The following is a 17,785-nucleotide window of genomic DNA, read 5'->3' on the forward strand; positions in this document are numbered from 1 at the left end:
AAAAACAAAACACAAAAAAAAACAAAAAACAAAACAAAAACACATATATACATATACATAAATATATGAAGGCCATTTTTATGACATATAACAGTTTCCTTTCTGCGAACACTTTAACATACATGTGGCTTACTCCTCCACAGATCATTAACCTAAGGAATAATGCGGATATATGGAAAGAGAGAGAAAGAGGGCGAGGGGTGGGGGTGACAGAGATGGTGCTCGGAATAGTGTAAGATGGAGGCAGATGATCCGCTGTGGCGACCCCCTTTGGGGAAAGAAGCCGATAGAAGAAGAAGTGCTGATTTCCGAACAATAGGGGGCGCTCGTCTAAGTAGCGCATACCGGAAGTGGCGCACGTAGCTTTGTGAGCGATGGAGACATTTTAAAAAAAAACATACAGCTAACTGCTAAACAGGGCTCGCGGAGCTGCGAGTCTTCTGCGTCAAAACACATTCAAATTCTTCCAAGTTGTAAATAAGTCAAGTGCATTCAGCGGTGCACAGTTTACATATCACATATCAGAGAGGTTGCACGTTACTGAAGATGTCGAGTGTGACACTTGGAAAAGAAGAATATAAGTAACTCTGCGGTAAGTTGTAACTAGCCGAGTGCTATTTTAAAGGCTAAGTTGGTTATCGCTTTTGACTGATAGCTGCTGACATTATCCTGCTTGTTACAGCTCTGGCTGGATTCGTAGCGCTTCCATTTTTAGGCTAATGATAGGCCGCTATCTTGCAACGTGAATATTTTTTCCACGTCTGCCTGTCGCCAAGTTTGGGAATCTTAAGGTTATGACCGAGGTTAGCTTCACTGTGCAGCTAAAAGGGTGTGCTAGTTCCAGCTAGCCCTTGACACAACTAACTGAAGTAATTTATCCGGGAACAAATAAACATCCTGTAGTTTACACGGGTACTTTAATGGGTTTAAACCTTTGTTTAAAAGGGTCGTTTTCGCTGTCTGTGAAATCTAAAACTAAAGCAGATGCTTAGCACCTTCTAGTAATACCGTTAAAAACATATTCTGGCCAAATATTGTCCGACATTTAACGTGTCTGTGTGCTTTTATACTTAAAGCAGTAATTGGATTAGAAAGGAAGAAGTAGTAAACTATAATATTCCACTTTTATTTATTTTAGTATAGGGTATAGCTTTGATTTAAGAACTTTACGGTTATAGTAATAATTGTTAATTATTCAGTCTCCTAAATATTTCCAAATAAATATTGTAGTAAAGAATTTATGTGTCATGCAAGATATTTATTTTAAGTTGTGTTTTTTTTCATATAATTCTTTTGTAAAAGTAATTGTTTTGTTTAAAAGAATTAAGGTTTAAAAACAATTGTTATTGTCTTTCAAGTTTGTTTAGATTGTTTAACTAAAGTTTGTGATGCTTCGTTTCCTCCAGCAGGTGAGGTCCTGTCCAGGGACATTGGTCCATGCTTGTTGGACCTTTGGCCGCTGGGCTCAACTAGCATGAAGATGGCTGACTCAGAAAAGGCAGAAGAATTTGTAGATGCTGAGTGCCCCTCAGAGTGCCTTGATGAAGCTCAATCAGCCACAGCTTCTGTTCAAGCAGAGCAGGATGAGCATCTGAAAACAGAAACCACTACCAGTACCAGTTCGCCCCCAAGGGAAAAGGAGGCGGACAGCCCCTTGAATACAGAAGGTGAGCAGAGTCTCCTGTCCATGCCATGCTTGATGAAGGAGCTTCGCAGAGACTCACCAGAGTCTCAGCATGCCTCAACAGGAAGTGACAAACCCGTGTCTCGTCATATCTACGAGAGTGACTCCTCGAACCCCTGCATGCTCTCGCCTTCATCCAGTGGCCACCTGGCTGACTCTGATACACTCTCCTCAGGGGAAGAAGGTGCTGCTCCTCCCATAGGAGAAGAGGAAGAGGGCAGCATGGAAGCTACAGGTGATCCTGGGCAGGCAGGAGGAATGCAAGCATCTGCCACAGTTGCAGGGGGAAGGAAGTCTCGACGGTCACGTTCAGAGAGTGAGGTGCCTCCAAATACAATGGCTGCAAAGAAGAACCGCTGCCAGCCCACCATGATAGCAGCCGCAGGAGGCCAGGAAAAACAAACCAATGGCAAGTTTTCAAAAGTGAAAGGTCACCGCAGTCAGAAACACAAGGAGCGAATGCGCCTGCTGAGGCAAAAACGAGAGGCAGCAGCACGGAAGAAGTACAACCTGCTGCAGGACAGCAGTACAAGTGACAGCGAGCTCACTTGTGACTCCAGCACCAGCTCCTCCGAGGATGAGGATGATGACACCTCAGGGGGTAGCAAGACAATCAAGACAGATATTCCAGGTAATAACCGATGTTTACAACGCATGCTTAAGAGCTCAGTACTACTACCATCACTGTCCACTAGCAGCCACTTAGTATTTCATATAAATCTCTGACTCACATTGCAGACTAGTACTGGTTTACAACATAAGAAAGTATTGACTACTGATCAGTTAGACATAAGAGTCTGCCTGCATGAGTTAAAAAAAATTGTCAACCAAATCATTAAACTGATACAACAACTGTACAAATCCTTCCTAACATCAAATCAATAACAGGGCTGCTTTGTTTGTTTTGTCATTTTTTTCCTTAGTTATTTTCCCATCCATGTCTATATTCATTCAAGTTGTCTTTAGATGTATACAGTATATGTTTAGAGGACCAGCACCTAGTCATAATACAGCATTACCCCTTTCAGACATGTACCGTTTTTAGTCAGACAGACATCATCTCAGAATGCATTGGCTGGACAATCATTCTGTTCAGTTTTATCTAGAAGTCTCAACAGAGCGTCACTCTTACAGGCTGAAGCTGCTGTAGGTTCAACCTGCATTTGCATATCACTGTCAGTATGACACAAGTCTAAAATATATGCAGTTGCATTAATGAAATTGCAACTTTGCACATCTCTCTTAGCATTTGTCTTGGTAAGACATCCATGATGAAGAATTTTCACTTTTTCCAACCCAGAATAAAGCTCATTTGCTCTCACACAGTCTATATGCTGTATTTGGGAGCTGCTACAGCAAACACTCACACATACAGAACCTGGTCCTTGTGATGATGAAGGAGGAAACAAAGTCTTCAAAAAAGGAGATTACACTTCTTCAGAGTTGAAAGTATCCTTGTCACTTTGTTTGGCACTTTATAAACCAACAGTGTATATAAAATTATATTTAAAGCTTAAAGTAAATTAAAGATCATTAAAAAATGGTCTCAATATAGATTCATCACCTGATTGTTCTTCTTTGGTTCTTTGGTGGTAGGTCAAAACCTCTTTGGAAGCTTTTTTTTTTTTCTTTTCTTTTTTTTTTTTTTGATTGGCTGGAGAAATCCTGCAAATAAGACACACATACCATGGCTCTCCCCATCACTGTTATATCAATGAAGCTTTAAACAACTAAGCAACATTAATAATATAATTAACAATATAAAGCCCCTTTTCGATTAGTACCTACTTGGATCGACTCGGCACGTTTCGCCACAGTTTTCAGAGTTTTCTGTTAGGTCATAGTACCTGCCTGGTACCTGGTACTTTTTCGTACTTGCTCAGCCGGGGTTCCAGTGATCCGAGCAGGTACTAAAATGTGATGCCGTCAGACTGCATGCCACTGATTAGCTGGTCAGTAGCATCACAATGGCTACAAAAAACCGTGGTCCCTGAGTCTGGCGAAAAGCCACAGACCGAGTAGCAGGTATATTTTTGCCTCGGCGTCCACCTTTGTTGTAGCGTTCATGTCACATATTAATCGCGTCGTTCACACACACATTAGGAGGTACTAAATTGTAATGGAAAACCAGTCGATCCGAGTCGATCTGAGTAGGTATTGATGGAAAAGGGTCTTATGAGTGATAACCAGGACTGGAACAGAATGGTAAAGCAAGCAATCTGACATATCCCATGTCTGAAAGAGACTTAAACATTGTCATGAAACTCTTTCTTACTGATGATTTGCTATGGGAGTCTAATCAACATTGTCCAGCTCAGAGTGGTAAAAAAAGAGTTGAGTTAATGTAACCATTACTGTGAGTTCTGCAGTTCAACAAGTCAGCCATTAATATACACAGCCTTTGCTCTAAATAGACATACTATGATCTCACTGAGTTGCAAGACTCTGCAGTCACTGCTGGTGTCAGTAAGCTGTAGAAATACTGGCTTATACATGAGTAAGGACATAAAATCCAATATCTAATGTTGTGTTTCACTAGATTGCCTAACCTCATAAGTAATTAGTCTGTTTTGTTAGAGGGAGTTTAGCAAGTATTTCATTCACATGAAAACTGCTGGGCATTTAGTATTGCATTTCCTGCATTTCTGTCCTTACTAAATATTCCTTAATGTTTCAATATTCTTTTTGTCCTGACCCATCACACACTTCACTCCTCCTACAGTGAATCATGTCAGAAATGTAGTTGGGTGCTTTCCTATACTTTAAATGATTTTGCAACACCTTAGATGAGCCCGTGAGTTCTTGTCATCCTGTTGAAAGTGTAAATGCATACAAATATATACAAATCTAATTGAGAATGGCTTTTTGCGAATCTGTGGGCCAGAGGTGTCTACCTGGAATAAACACTCATTGGCAAACGCTGATTGTAACGCTTGCATGCACGTTAGACCCCGTGAGTTTGCTTACATGTTGTAGAAATCTTTTGGGTGAGTTGAATTCTCCAGAAGTAGCTCCTATCAGGCTGGTGTTTAAAGGTCTCCCAACGGAAGAGAAGCACTCGGTTTACTGTTGGATAATCTTTTGATCATGATTGTGTTCTTTAGCGTATAGCTTGATGTATTTTATTACCGTAGCATTTTTACATTAAAATCAAATTTTAGTTTCTTGTGTTTCATAGATGATCCGTAATAAATTGTTTTTGTATTAGTAAAGGTACTTTGGTTTATATAAAGTCTATCTCTTAGTTATGTCTGTTGCTTTTGCGGCTCAGATTTGAAGTTATTTTGCTTTGGGTTGTTGCATTTACTTTAAAATCTTAAACCTTTTCCAAATCACTCGATCAGTCACCCTCAGACCACCAATTATCTTCCTTCAGGGATCTGTAGGACATGAAATGTTTTCAGCCATTTTTTACATCCCGCACACAGATTTGAGTGCTACAACTGCATGATGTAGTCCATCAGCATGAAAAGAGTCGATCTGCACGTTACCTGAAACAAACTGTCATTTTCTCTGTAATGCAAAAGTCCACCTCCGAAGCATGAAAGTGCTACTGTATTTTCTTATGGCTTGGCCTCAATGTCTTTAAAGCTGGCTTCAGACGTGCTTCGGAGAGATCCAGAGTGGGATCCCAGATTCATGGGTTACTGGACAGCGGCTCGTGGGACAGGAACGGCATCGGCAGCGTTCTGGAGGAGGCCATGACGCGCTTTGCTGTGATGCAGCGTCAGACCGAGGAGCGCTTCCGCGTCTGGATGGAAAAGCTTGCACACCTCGACTCGGACAACGATTCTTCCAAGCGCTCGAGTGACGGCCCAGAAGGGCAGCAGCAGGCCTCACAGGGGGCACGGCCTTCCCCCCCAAGCTCATTTTTGCCATCTTCAGAGTCTGCAGAGACTATGGCTGCCTACATGTTGGCACGAGAGAACAACAGTCTCACCCACACCCCTATAAACAACAACAACAACATCCACCCTGAAGTTGTCACTCAGAATGGAAATCTAGGTGTTCCAGACCCTGGTCTCTTGAATGTTTAGATTTCACTTCTGCTTCACCCCTCGCAGTTTCTTACTTTGATCTCGGCAAGTGTAGAGATAGTTAAGGCAGAAAGCAATGGGGTATACCCGTTCAAGGATGTGAGGGCACTAAACAGAAACACCACCAGCAGCAGCAGCTGGGCCTGAACTGGTCATTTGAACTTGACTCTGTGCAGACCAGGGGCCCGTGCTATGAAGCAGGTTTAACATGTCTTCTTTATATGGCTTTGTTAAGCCTAGCAAACACAGTCACATGGAGTCTGGTAATCGGTTGGGTTCTTTTTTTTTTTTTTTTTTTTTTTTTTTTTGTTTGTTTGTTTGTTTGTTTTAATTAAACCCAGCTATGAGCATTTTCGCATAACATGCGTAATGGTGGCACCAGATGACCAACTGCAAAGACTATGGGACTATAGCCACTTAAAGTCAGAACAAACAGTAATCCTGATATGAAGAAAATTAAAAATGTAATCCAGGCAAAAAGCCAGGAGGAAAAATTGGCATAAAATTGCATTTTGTGTGAATGTGCAATTTACTAAAAGGCCCATTAGTGATGATGCTCCATCACTGACAAACAAGAAAATATAACTTGAATTACAATGATGTATTTCTTCAAATTCATGTGTTACCTGTGGTTGTTTATTTAGATAATTTTAGCTCTGTTGTTTCAGCTACAACCCGGGTAATGTTAAATCGAATGACATCGGGTAAAATATTTTTTTAAATTCTTGCAAATTTTATAAGGTCTAAGCACTGGAATTTAATCAGTTAAAGAGTCTTGACATATGGAAAGAAGAAATGGGCTCAAATGCTCACAGGCATAAGTGAAATAAAACCCACTCAGTACATGTGCTGTACAGCCCAAAGGATCTTCACAAAAGACAACCAATTGGTCAGTAGTTGGTGCTTTATATACGTTCATCTGTTATGTTGAACATGACCTACTCAGGAGGTCGTGTATTTTGGTGTGGTCTAATGTGGCAGTGTACCCGCAGAAGGAACTGAATTTGGAAGCGGGGGAACCCTGAAAACCTGAAACTAGCTTGGAATCCTGCTTAGTAGCACGGGCCCCTGAGGCTCAGCATGTGTGCTGGCACTGAATCACTGTGAGATTTGACACTGAGAAAAATTCAACTCACCTATTTGATTTCTGCAGCATCTGTGACACGGAAACATGGCTTCTCAATAGACTGAGTCAGGGCTCTTATTGTATTGCTTTGCTTTCTTTCTTTCGTTTTTTTCAGCACCAGCTGAATACCCTCTTTGACACATACAGAGTAACTGTTTTATTTCTTTCATTCAGCATATGAACTATAATGATGGGTAGCCATCATTGCAGTGTTAAGTGGGGTGCTGCTGTGTAATAGCATGTGCCTTGTCATTCTGAACTCATGATGGGTAAAGCATTATAGTGCTGTTTCCTTAAGAATCAGGTTTACCACTGCATACCCCCCCGTTTGTCTTGAACTGTTTGCACTTTGCTTGTAAACAGTTCAGGAAAATCTTGTGACAACCTTTATTTTGGTGGCATAGCTTTACTAACAGAACATTTAAACATAGATATGCCTATAAATATAAACACAATATACTAACACACACAATTTCTTGCTTTTTTAAAAATCTATATTAAGGATTAGACGTGTTTACATTTTTAAATAAAGGCCTTTCTGTTACATTTGCTGCTGGCACTGCATTTGCGCAGTAACATGAAACGAGTGATTGAGGAATCTGGAAAAGAAAACTTGTGGTTATTTTAGTAGCTTAGGTGTAGATTTTATAACATCATATAAGGCATGGGTTCTTTTGTTGTGGCTATTGGCTGCATTGGCCTCAAATCTTCAGTCATATTATAGTAATGGGTATTTGTCTACTTCAATTTTATTTGCACTGGTCTGCCAGTTTATCCAGTGTCCCCACCAGGCACTGCGTATTCGCATCTTGACTTTAAACTGAAAACCCAGGCATCAAACGTGCAGATATAGAGCAGTAATACAGCTGCAGTATGGTGCATGGCAATGTTTACGGATTTTTTTCTAATTAAAAAAAGAAAAGAAAAAGTGAGATCTATGTGATCAAGTGGCCTTCTGGTTCACATCCTGTGGTCTTTGAAAGGGGGGAGGAAACAATCCTCCTTGAACCCCCCTCCCCCCCACACTGTTTTCACTGATGTAGATGACCATTTGGGTCTTATTTCTAAATACTGCTAACAACCATCACAGAGACTGATGAAGGAATCTTTGGCCTGATCATATTTAAAGTTAAGATGTTCAAAAGTGTTCTCTATATGTGTATATGTAGCCCTATGACTGTCATTTTTACAGAGCCTAAAGCTAAGCGACGTGTTTCCCCCACCTGTTTGCATGCGAGTATATTAGTATATAGAATGTGCAAGGCCAAATTAGTTTACATCAGCAGCACGTGTGCAAGCTATAGCTTTTCCTTATGCTGATAAACGGTGACTGACGGGACATTTTATCTCTATATTTTTTTTCCTTGTTTTCCCTTGACCTAACGGTTTCATGTTGTGTGAAGATTGCTTGTTTTGTAAAGCGTTCCTTTGCCATTACGGATTTAAATAGATCCAGCGTCAGCTCTCCTGTACTCCTTAAAACTAGAATGACTTTTAAATCAACAGTTTTGTCAGCACAGTAACGAGAGCCTGTGCATGAAATCAAAATGTGCATTAAAAACAACAGCAAGGACAGTCCATTGTTTACCAAAGACACTAACCTGGTCTACATTAGTGCTTTTCTATCTCTAATACATGGCCTTTATATTGGCATGTGCTTGGTTTCTTTGGTAACCCTAGTATCTACCTATATCAGCTATTCATAGGCAGTGTTCTCTCACAGTACATGCTGTCCAGACAAAACCCCTCTCACACACCCACAGATGTCTGGATAGCAGAGTGTGTGTCTGTCTGTGTCTGTGTGTCTCTCTCTCTCTCTTTCCCAGGGACTCCTTTTTACAGGGTAGAACAATTATGTGCTCCTGCTCTTCTAGTTACACTCCTGTTGTTTGGCTTTGTTTTGTTTAGTTTTTTTGACTATCCCCACTACATTTCATTCACTGAGTAAGATTATTTTGAAATGTGTTTTGTAACGACTGTACTCGAGTGTAGTTTTTATGTGAATGGCTGTTATTTTAAAAAGCAATAAATGGAAAGAACAAAAGGTTTGTTGATGTGCTTCAAATACAACCATCATTTATAAGAGTATAATGCATTGTTTTATTTTAGAGTTAATGTAGACCTTTACTTCAGGGGAAACGGGGGACCAATGGGGGTTTTCTTGTGTCTATTGTAGATGCTAAGACTTAGCGGGTCTGTGGAAGCAGTGTCCAGTCTCTCATTCAAACAGAAGTCGCACTATTCCCAGGCATGATTTGAATAATGAAGTGTTTTCTTTGTTCTCTGCAGACGGGCCTCCAGTAGTGGGTCACTATGATATTTCAGACACTGATTCTAACCACGAGAGTATGAATGTGGAGGCAGTCCGGCCCACGGTGATAAAGCATGAGCTAAAAACACACAGAGGCCAGGATATGGCAGCTCACTCTGGGTGTATAAGAGCTCTGAGCTCTACCTCAGGTCAGTTACAAACCCGGTATAATAAATTCCAATCCTCTCAGTGAAGGCAGGACATTTTAAAGGCATGGGTTGTCATCAGTAAGCTGAAATGTGCCGTGTGGCAGGAGGCGGTCTTATTAATCTCAGCAAGACACTTTTGAAGCACTCTTTATCCCACACACCGCCAGCTGGCATTTGATGTTACTAAAAGTCTTGACCTTTTTTGCAGCCGACAGAACATGAATATAAAGGCAGCCATCTAATGTGTCACTCCATGCTGTCCAGTCAGTTTTACAAACACCACTGTCAGCTTCATCTCTGTTTTGTGTTGGGGTTTGTGTTTTTTGTGTGTCTGTGTCAAAGCAGCTGCTGTCTTCACGTGTCAGCGAGGTCTGAAGCGCTCTACTGCTTCGGCCCTCCTCACAAAGCATGACTGTGTTCCTCTACATTTGTTTCAGGCCACATGGAGGCAGAGCTGTCGCACAAGGAGAGCTCTCAGCACAAGGGCCAGATTAACATTGTTTCCTCTGACAGTGAGGTGGAAATAGTCGGAGTGCAAGAAAAAGCACGGTAAAGACTTTCAGTGGGGAAACTGTAAAATTCTACTGTTACTGCCCACCCCTCCACTGAATTCAACTTTTTACTTTTTTTTTTTTTTTTTACTTCTTTTTTTTCTTTCCTTTTCAAATCTAGATGCGCCCATCCTTGCGGGGGGGTCATAAAGAGTTTGTCCTCCTGGAAAGAGAACTCAGGGGAGCAGTTAAACAGCACAAATCAATCACAGCTCTGGACTACTGTTTCCCCTCAGCCCAACTGGGTGTCCCCTCCTGAAGTGGTGGACCTCACGCTGGACGAGGACGGCGGACACAAATACCTACTTTAATAAAAAAAAAAAAAACCCAACGTATACACTGAAGACTTTTTTTTCCCTACACACCTCTTCCTCCCAACTGCTCCTCATCCATCTTGCCTGTCCTCCACGTTAAAGCTAAACTGAATCCTTTCTAGAGTTGTGGCCTCGCCTGTAACCGCTTGTGGGCTCTTCCTGCTCCAAAGCACTCTTTTGTTTTTAACTTTACTGTTGAACAATCATGTATCAAAGCCATTCAACTGGTGTGATTCCCTGAACCTTTGCTTGTCAGCTATGAATTTTAGCTGCATCTAAATGGCACAGCACCTCAAGTGAAGGTGGAAATGTACAAGAATGATTTATCTGGTAATGATAGCAATATCTTCCCTTCATTTAATACCTCAGTTACCCTTCAATACCAGATATAGGCAGTGTGTCATGTGCTTGCAAGCCGTATAGTGAACATTTCAAGTTGCTGCTTTAGAGCAGGTCAGTATCATGAGATGGCTGTGAACCTGCTTCACTACAGACTTTGAATGAAATGTTTTCAGAATTGATTTGGCTTTTTTTTTTTTTTTTTTTTTTTATAAATCTGCAGCCACTTTAGGTCAGAACAGAATGGCAGCTTGTACACTTTCTGTTGTACAGTAGTAGACCATAGATAAATGACAAAGTTTACTTTGTATCTGTCAAGGGTAATTTTCTATTTTTTCCCCCCCCATTTTCAAAGGTCTTGCCACTGGACTTGCATTTAGATCCGTCTGCCTTTATAGATTGTTTTACTATACGGTGTACAACCCATGCTCTGATGCTGTCAGTGAGTGCTTTGCTTCATTTGAAAAGAAGTATCGGATATTTAGGGAAACTTTCACTATTTTTAGAGAGTTAGATGAGAAGACTGGTAACAGAAATCTATTTAAAAAAATAAAGCAGTTTAGAGCTAGGTGGATGTGGTTCTTGAGGTAGAGTGGTAAATGGACTGTATTTATCGCTCTTTTCCCTTCACCCACATTCATACAAGCACTTTTTTTCTGTCCATGCCTAAGCACTCGCACATGCATGCATTAATGGGAACTCGGGGTTCAATATCTTGCCCAAGGATCCTTCGACATGAAGAAGAGCCAGGGATTGGATCACTGATCTTCCAATCAGTAGAAGACCTTTAATCTTCAGAGCCACACAGAGAGTGAGGCATCCCATAATTGGAGAGTCGGGTTTTTTGATTTCCTAGCTCCATCTAGCCACATGTCAAAAGGGTCAAAATTTTGAACTCCAGAATCTTCCCATTAATGTGTAATCTGCATCTGACTGTTTGTGTGATAGTGCTGGATGCATGTTTGTGTGATGGGTGTTTTAGGTGGGTGACAAAACATAAAAACTAAGACTGCAGTCCATTTATATTCGCTCGACAGAAATCAGGGAAACACTCTCTCCAAGAGCCACATACTAGTTCCTTTGCATTTACTAGTTAACACATGGTATATCAGTATGAGTAGTTAAAAAATAAAAGAAAATTTTTTTTACATGCTGTAGTGTGAAACCCCGGACACTGCGTACACATTGGTCTTTGACTGACGAGTCATTAACATTTATCCTCCTTTTATACTCCTTATGTAAACCATAAATTACAAAATGAGCTTCATGTTTCATTCTGTATGACCTGAAACTAGTGATGGAGCCCATGAAGTCATCAGGGAAGTGTTCAGTGAGATTACAGAGCAAGCAGGTTAACGGCTGTTTTCCGATAGGCTCGCGCACAACCAGAAGTCTTTTTGCAGCCAGAGGAGTCACCTGCTGCCGGCTGTTAAAAAGAATACAGGTTTAAGACACTTGGGAGTTGGTTTCTCCACCTTTAGTATGGTCAGAAATAAATAGGTCAAGTAGATGGACACGAGCATGCTTGCAGTTTCCTTGGTCTCTATTCTTTCTACATAGCTAACTGGCCGCTAGCTTCACACAGTCAGGTTATCGATCTTCTCATCTAATGTTTACTCATCACCAGAATGCCAATAAACATTTCTGAAGAAGTCACTTCATTTAAAATTTCAGTTTTTGTTTGTTGCCACTATAATACAGGAACAATAAAACTTTTTATTTTTGGTTAGGGGTGTCTTGTTTTTTGGGCCCTCCACAAGAATTCAAGTTTGTCATGTGACACCTGGGGGAAATTAATTGCACACCTGTGATTTGAAGCCTGGGAAGAAAATAAGCAAAAAAAAAAAAAAAAAAGTCCAAGCTACAAAACACTACGACAGTGCTGTTTTTGTTTTCAAAGATGCATTGGAAGCCACACTTTTGTTACAGTGTTTGAGTGTCCAAGGGCGACTTTAATTATCAGTGAATGTATGTCCTTGCCGTGCTGGCTGGTTGTACTTATTGTTTGCATGCTTACCTTGAATGGATGCAAACTCCTTTAAATCTCTGGGGACCCCTTTATAATAACTGAGGAACTGTATCTTCCAATGAATACTGCAAAGCAAGATGGCCTGAATGCCTTGAAATGTGCACTATTTCCTTTTAGAAAGGTTTAAAGCTTATTCTTTTACCTTACAAAGCAGCGGATTTTGCTATCGCAACAATAAATATTTTAATAATAGATGTTAATTTCACAAACACACATATATCTATACATATATATCTATAGAAAAAGAGTAAAAGTGATGTTGAGTTTATGCCCAATGTGTGAGTTATGGGGCATTTATAGATGAGATGATTATTGTATAAACTGTTTTCTGTTTTTGTTTTTCAACCCTGATCCTCAGGGCCTGCTTGCTCTCTTTCCTGCTGTCTTCTTTTGTCTTCATGCAGTACTGCAGCCACGCTGGCTAAAAAAAATGTAATCAATAGCTTTACAGGCTATTTTAACACATTTCTTGTAATTGCATATTTAATAACATACACTTTCCTAAGTGACACTTGATAATTATAGATTTATTTTAACTTCTGCTGGTCACAGAAAGATAAAATTTGAACGATCTAAACCAAAGTCTATATGGAGCTTATGTTCTCAGTTTATTTCCCAATTTATTCTTAGAAATTTACTATGTGAATCTGAATCTCTTCATTTGGAAGTCAGTGAATTTGCTGTGAAAAGATCGAATATAGTTACAAATTGAATATATTGTTGAATATATATTTGGTTTTACTTGGCCAGTTTTTTCTGTTATATACATCTACCACTGTAAGAACTCTGTACCACAACACTTCAGCTTGCAAAAACCATTTTGCTGTTTTTCTGTGGGACTATTATGAAATGCTAGCGAGGCATCACTTGTGTCTTTAGTGATATAAGTGTGGTAGAAACCACGGCAGTGATGCTGGTTGCACATAGCATGTTTGGTGGCATCTTTCATCCTCATCTCCGATGTTATCGTCATTGCCGGTATTTCAGCCTCACTCTTCTGTTTTTGCTCCGTTTTGCTGTCAGTATTTTAACTTAACAGAAGTGTTTATTTTGTTGCTTCTGCAAGTCCCTGACTTCCTTGAAATTATGTCTGTAGAACAAAAAGAAACTATTTTAAAACTAAATAAACGGACCGTTATTTAATGAGCTCTTGTCAAGTCATTTATTTCTGTGTTTTACAAGCATATATTTGCAGTTTTTGCTCGTGTGCTGTGACTGGTGTCAAGATTTTGACACCAGTCACAGATTTTTGCCTTTTCTGGCAGACCAAAGTGGTGTAATTAATCTGAGACGAGGATGGTGACACGTTTCAGCCTTTCAGGTATGTTTACAACTTTAGCATAAAGTGCGATTTGAATTTCACTTTTAACAGTTCACCCTAAAAATGTTAAATCATGTCATTACAAGACTGATCTGAATTCTTGCTTACTGTGAGTGTTGTTTGAGTGTTCTTATCTGTCGAGTCCTGTGCACAAGTCTCGAGCCAACCCTCATTCCTTTTACATTTTCATCATGAAATATAACTATAAGGTAAGAGGGAACAATATAAGTGAGTTACTGAAACGTGCACACATGAAACACAGTATATAAGACAAATAGTTCGTACAGTTCTAATAGCTTGAAATTAATATTTGGTATGGCCGCCTTTATATTTCGACACAGCCAGGAATCCTTCTCCAGGCTTCTTGAAGAACATTCAAAGCTCTCTTTGGACGTTGGCTGCCTTTTGTTCTGCTCTCAGTCAAGATGATCACACACTGCTTCAATAATTTTGAGGTCCAAGCTCTGGGGAGGCCAATCCATGACTCCATTGTGTTTTACAGATGACTGTTGACACTCACTGCTGTACCTCTACCCTGACGTCCTTGGTACATATTCATGATAATAAGACGTGTTGCCACTGGTTTTCAGTCCAGTTCTTGTGTAATTTGGCATACCTCAACATACCTTTCTGCCTGTTTCTCTTCCTTAAGAATAACTCCTTGATAGCGACCCCATTAAGACCATTTATGATTCAGTGAACATTAGATGGATGAAGTGAAGGCCCAGAGGAATCTCTCCATCTTACTTCTAAAGGACATGACTTTCAGATGCTGCTCATCTGCTGTAGATTTTTTTTTTAGCCCTGATGCTTCTTCTTTTGTACTCCACTTGTCGAGCTTCCTCAATTTGTTTTAGGGAGACACTGCACACCACACCAAGATCTGCCAAGTTTTAAGCTAATATCTTTTTGGAAATGGCCTTGTTAGTGCAGAAATCGAATTTTACGCACGTCAAGCTGACAGTTTTCCTATATGCAAATAAAGAAATGGGAACAATTTATGTGTTTACAACTTCAAGTTCTTTCTAGGTTGTCTGCCACAAAACTGGTTTAACAACAACACTAGTTCAACCTTCAAGTTAAGTATCCTTTATTGTGTTTGAATGATTGATAGGTCAGTGTTAAGTGACTTAACAAACAAACAAAATGGTTACGTACAAGGCCTGGATTGAAAATGAGTGAAAAAGCAGACAATGTCCAAGGACACTTTAACAGATCTTCAGAAGCCTGGAGAACTATTGCTCAAGATCACTTTTAAAAGAAATTACAAGCGTCTGGCTCCTTGGAAACAAAATATTTAAAGGGTGTCACAAGACTTAGTACTGTATAACTGCCACCATAGGTATAGCACTTAACAAGATGTCTCATTGTTTATTTTATTCTGTGGCCAAGCAGTCTAGACGGCTGCCTGACTGTGAACAATGCAGGTTCATCCTCACCCACCAAAGTAGCATGCCAGGTCAGAGGTCACCCTGTAACACCTGCCACTAGGGGGACATATGGAGTTCACATGAAGAAGACAATGAGGGAGTGGAGCAATGCAGTCTGCGGGGCCCTTTAACGAAAAACTAAAGCCCTTTAGCCAGCTCTTTCCACCCTCGGGGCAGAACATCAGCTGTATGCTAATTTTCACAGGGCAGCGGTGGCCTCACAGAGCAGTGAATGTGCTGGCTCACTCTCAAAGCCAGAAATGATTGCGCTTCATCTTGCAGATGTCCTTTTACACTAAATGATGCCACTTAGGATTTTTGTGTTGTACATGTTTTGTTCCAAGTTATCTCCAGTTTCTTCAAAATGGCATTTCATTTGTTCAGTCCTCGCTCTGCCCACCTCCAGAGGGCTTTCTAAAAATAAAGAGTGGAAATAAGTCTCATTTCTGGTGAGGACACAATTTTTACATCAGGTTCTGCTGAAAGAGAGCTCAGCTGCTGCTTCTGTTAATACGTCAACTACAGCCAGCTATCCTGATAAATGCTTGTGTTCAAATGTACATAAATGTGTGGAATAAAGTGGCAGTTTTGATGTGTGAAATTGATTGCAGCAGTGATAGTAAAGCATCGTGAAAGGCTCTTTGTGTTTCACAGCAGGCTTAAGGCATTAGATGACGGGAACTGGAGGACATATGGGACTAAGAGTTTTGTGACCCCCTCAGCCTCCACAGGCCCATCTGTTCCTTCATCCTTCAGGCTTAACACTACAGGCAGTGAGGTTTTTGGGACACAGGCCCCTTTTTTCACAAGTTCTGCTGTATGACAAATCTGGCCAACATATATTCACGAATATTCAAAGAGTTAAGTATTACTTGAACTGTATCGGATCATCAAGAAGATCATTCAGCAACATTTTCCTGATGATCGAGTCTGACAAAGGTCAAGGCAAATAATCTATGCAAGTATATATCTTTCCTTTTTTCAATTCTGTTTATGAGAGAATTCAGTTGCATATGCATAACCATTGGCTGCCCTATAGGTAGGGTTAGGCCCAACCAATCACAGCACTTCAATCCAATCTAAAAAGCAAAAACAGTAAATACCTTTTGTTTCACTTTTGTGTAAGACAACCTGTGCTGTTTTTCTTGTCAGGCAGTGAATATTTGGCTGTCACAAATCACCCTTGTTGGCCCTTAATTGTTAAAGCAAGTTACATCCTTCCTCTCTGCCATCAGTACTTGTTTCAGCGTTGATGAAGACTGACATTTTTCATGATTTCACTGAAAGCAGATGTGATGAAATTGGACAATAAAGTAAGTTGTTTGTTTGTTTGTTTTTCTTTTTACAAGAAGGTACCATATTGAAGCTAATGGTGTTTGCAGTTTTAAATTTACTCAATTTTTCAGCCCTGGAAGTTCTCACTTTTACTGACTTAACTTTGAATGATTCTTTAAATGAACTGCCACCTGCTAAGCTTTTTGGGTAATATAGGCAAGAGGCTTTGACAAGGTTTGAAAAGTGCAAGTGAAAAACAAACAAACAACTGTGTCTGCCTTATCAATTTTTTGCAAGCTGCCCATTATGAGTCCAGCAATACATGTATGGTACTGAATCCAGTGTAATTTTCATAATGCTATTTTCTCTTCCCTTTTAAGCCAACTATACCTGAAGCATCAAGAGTAACGCTACTGAAAAGACCCTTCAGAGTGTTAAATATAATCACATTTGTACTCTCAAATGTTATTTTACCCATGGTCCATGTACATATGATTTTCCTTATTATGAGTATCACTGACACCTATCTTGCCATCCTCTTAGATCCTTTGAATAGAAACCTTTTCATACTTTTCAGGGCATATCTCATATAAATCCCTGCATTGTTCAGTTCAGTATACCCTATCTGCAATACATGAAAGCAACTTTGAACTTAAAAATGTAAATGTACTAAATAAATGATAAATCTACTACATTGCAATGCAACATTTATGCCTTACGTGTAAAGAAGGTAATGTATATAGCAGAATCATCTCAAGTCCTGCATTGAAAATGCCTGATGTAAAGGCATAATCGGGACAAGTTGGGGCAACTGCTGATTACTATTGTTGTGGATACAGCTGCTGTTTTTGTAATTTATACATATATTGGGTAATACTGGTGTTGTTAACTGTGCCAGTATAGTATTTATCTGTAGTATCACATCAATTTTAAAAGTGTAACGAAAACATAGTGTAATGAAAACTTGAACCTATTTTAAAAGGGGAGAGGGGGGCAAGGAAGACCAAAATAGAAAAATATTTGCAATTAGTCACCAAAGCTGTCAAATAAATGCAGTGAAGCAGAAGTCAAAACTTTCATAAAAAAATACTTGAGTAAAGCCTGGTGAGGTAAAGTTCCGTTTATTTCAGGCTCCGTGATAAACTATAGCCATAAGGTACCATCAGATCTAAATGTTCCAGCCACGAAAGTACCCCGCACTGTGCGTGCGGATGGGAAG

The 17,785-nt window shown here is 40.0% G+C and overlaps 1 protein-coding gene across 4 annotated transcripts; it reads left to right on the plus strand.

Moving 5' to 3' along the window:
* The first annotated feature begins 372 nt into the window (after positions 1–372).
* ark2n (arkadia (rnf111) N-terminal like PKA signaling regulator 2n) lies at positions 373–12,170 on the plus strand. 4 transcript variants are annotated; one of them, XM_085414183.1, is made up of 5 exons: positions 373–592; positions 1,407–2,315; positions 9,137–9,307; positions 9,745–9,856; positions 9,980–12,170. In XM_085414183.1, exons 2-5 carry the CDS (start codon positions 1,475–1,477, stop codon positions 10,167–10,169), a joined length of 1,314 nt encoding a protein of 437 aa, XP_085270309.1. In that variant the 5' UTR covers positions 373–592; positions 1,407–1,474; the 3' UTR covers positions 10,170–12,170. The 4 variants fall into 4 exon arrangements, with proteins under 4 accessions (XP_085270309.1, XP_085270310.1, XP_085270312.1 ...); XM_085414184.1 differs by having other exon boundaries at positions 1,410–2,315; XM_085414186.1 differs by lacking the exon at positions 9,137–9,307 and having other exon boundaries at positions 374–592.
* The last annotated feature ends 5,615 nt before the right edge of the window (positions 12,171–17,785 follow it).

Source organism: Rhamphochromis longiceps, linkage group LG7 (assembly GCF_057381845.1).
Source record: "Rhamphochromis longiceps isolate RC_006_pf linkage group LG7, R_longiceps_female_GT1.1, whole genome shotgun sequence".
In the NCBI taxonomy this organism is placed as follows: Eukaryota; Metazoa; Chordata; class Actinopteri; order Cichliformes; family Cichlidae; genus Rhamphochromis; species Rhamphochromis longiceps.

What these genes read in the sequence shown, in the direction of transcription:
- ark2n (XM_085414183.1), top strand. Translation starts at nt 1,475, where the DNA reads ATGAAGATGGCTGACTCAGAAAAGGCAGAAGAATTTGTAGATGCTGAG. An exon ending in AATCAAGACAGATATTCCAG is followed by an intron (nt 2,316 to 9,136) that starts GTAATAACCGAT and finishes TGTTCTCTGCAG; the next exon opens with ACGGGCCTCCAGTAGTGGGT. An exon ending in AGCTCTGAGCTCTACCTCAG is followed by an intron (nt 9,308 to 9,744) that starts GTCAGTTACAAA and finishes CATTTGTTTCAG; the next exon opens with GCCACATGGAGGCAGAGCTG.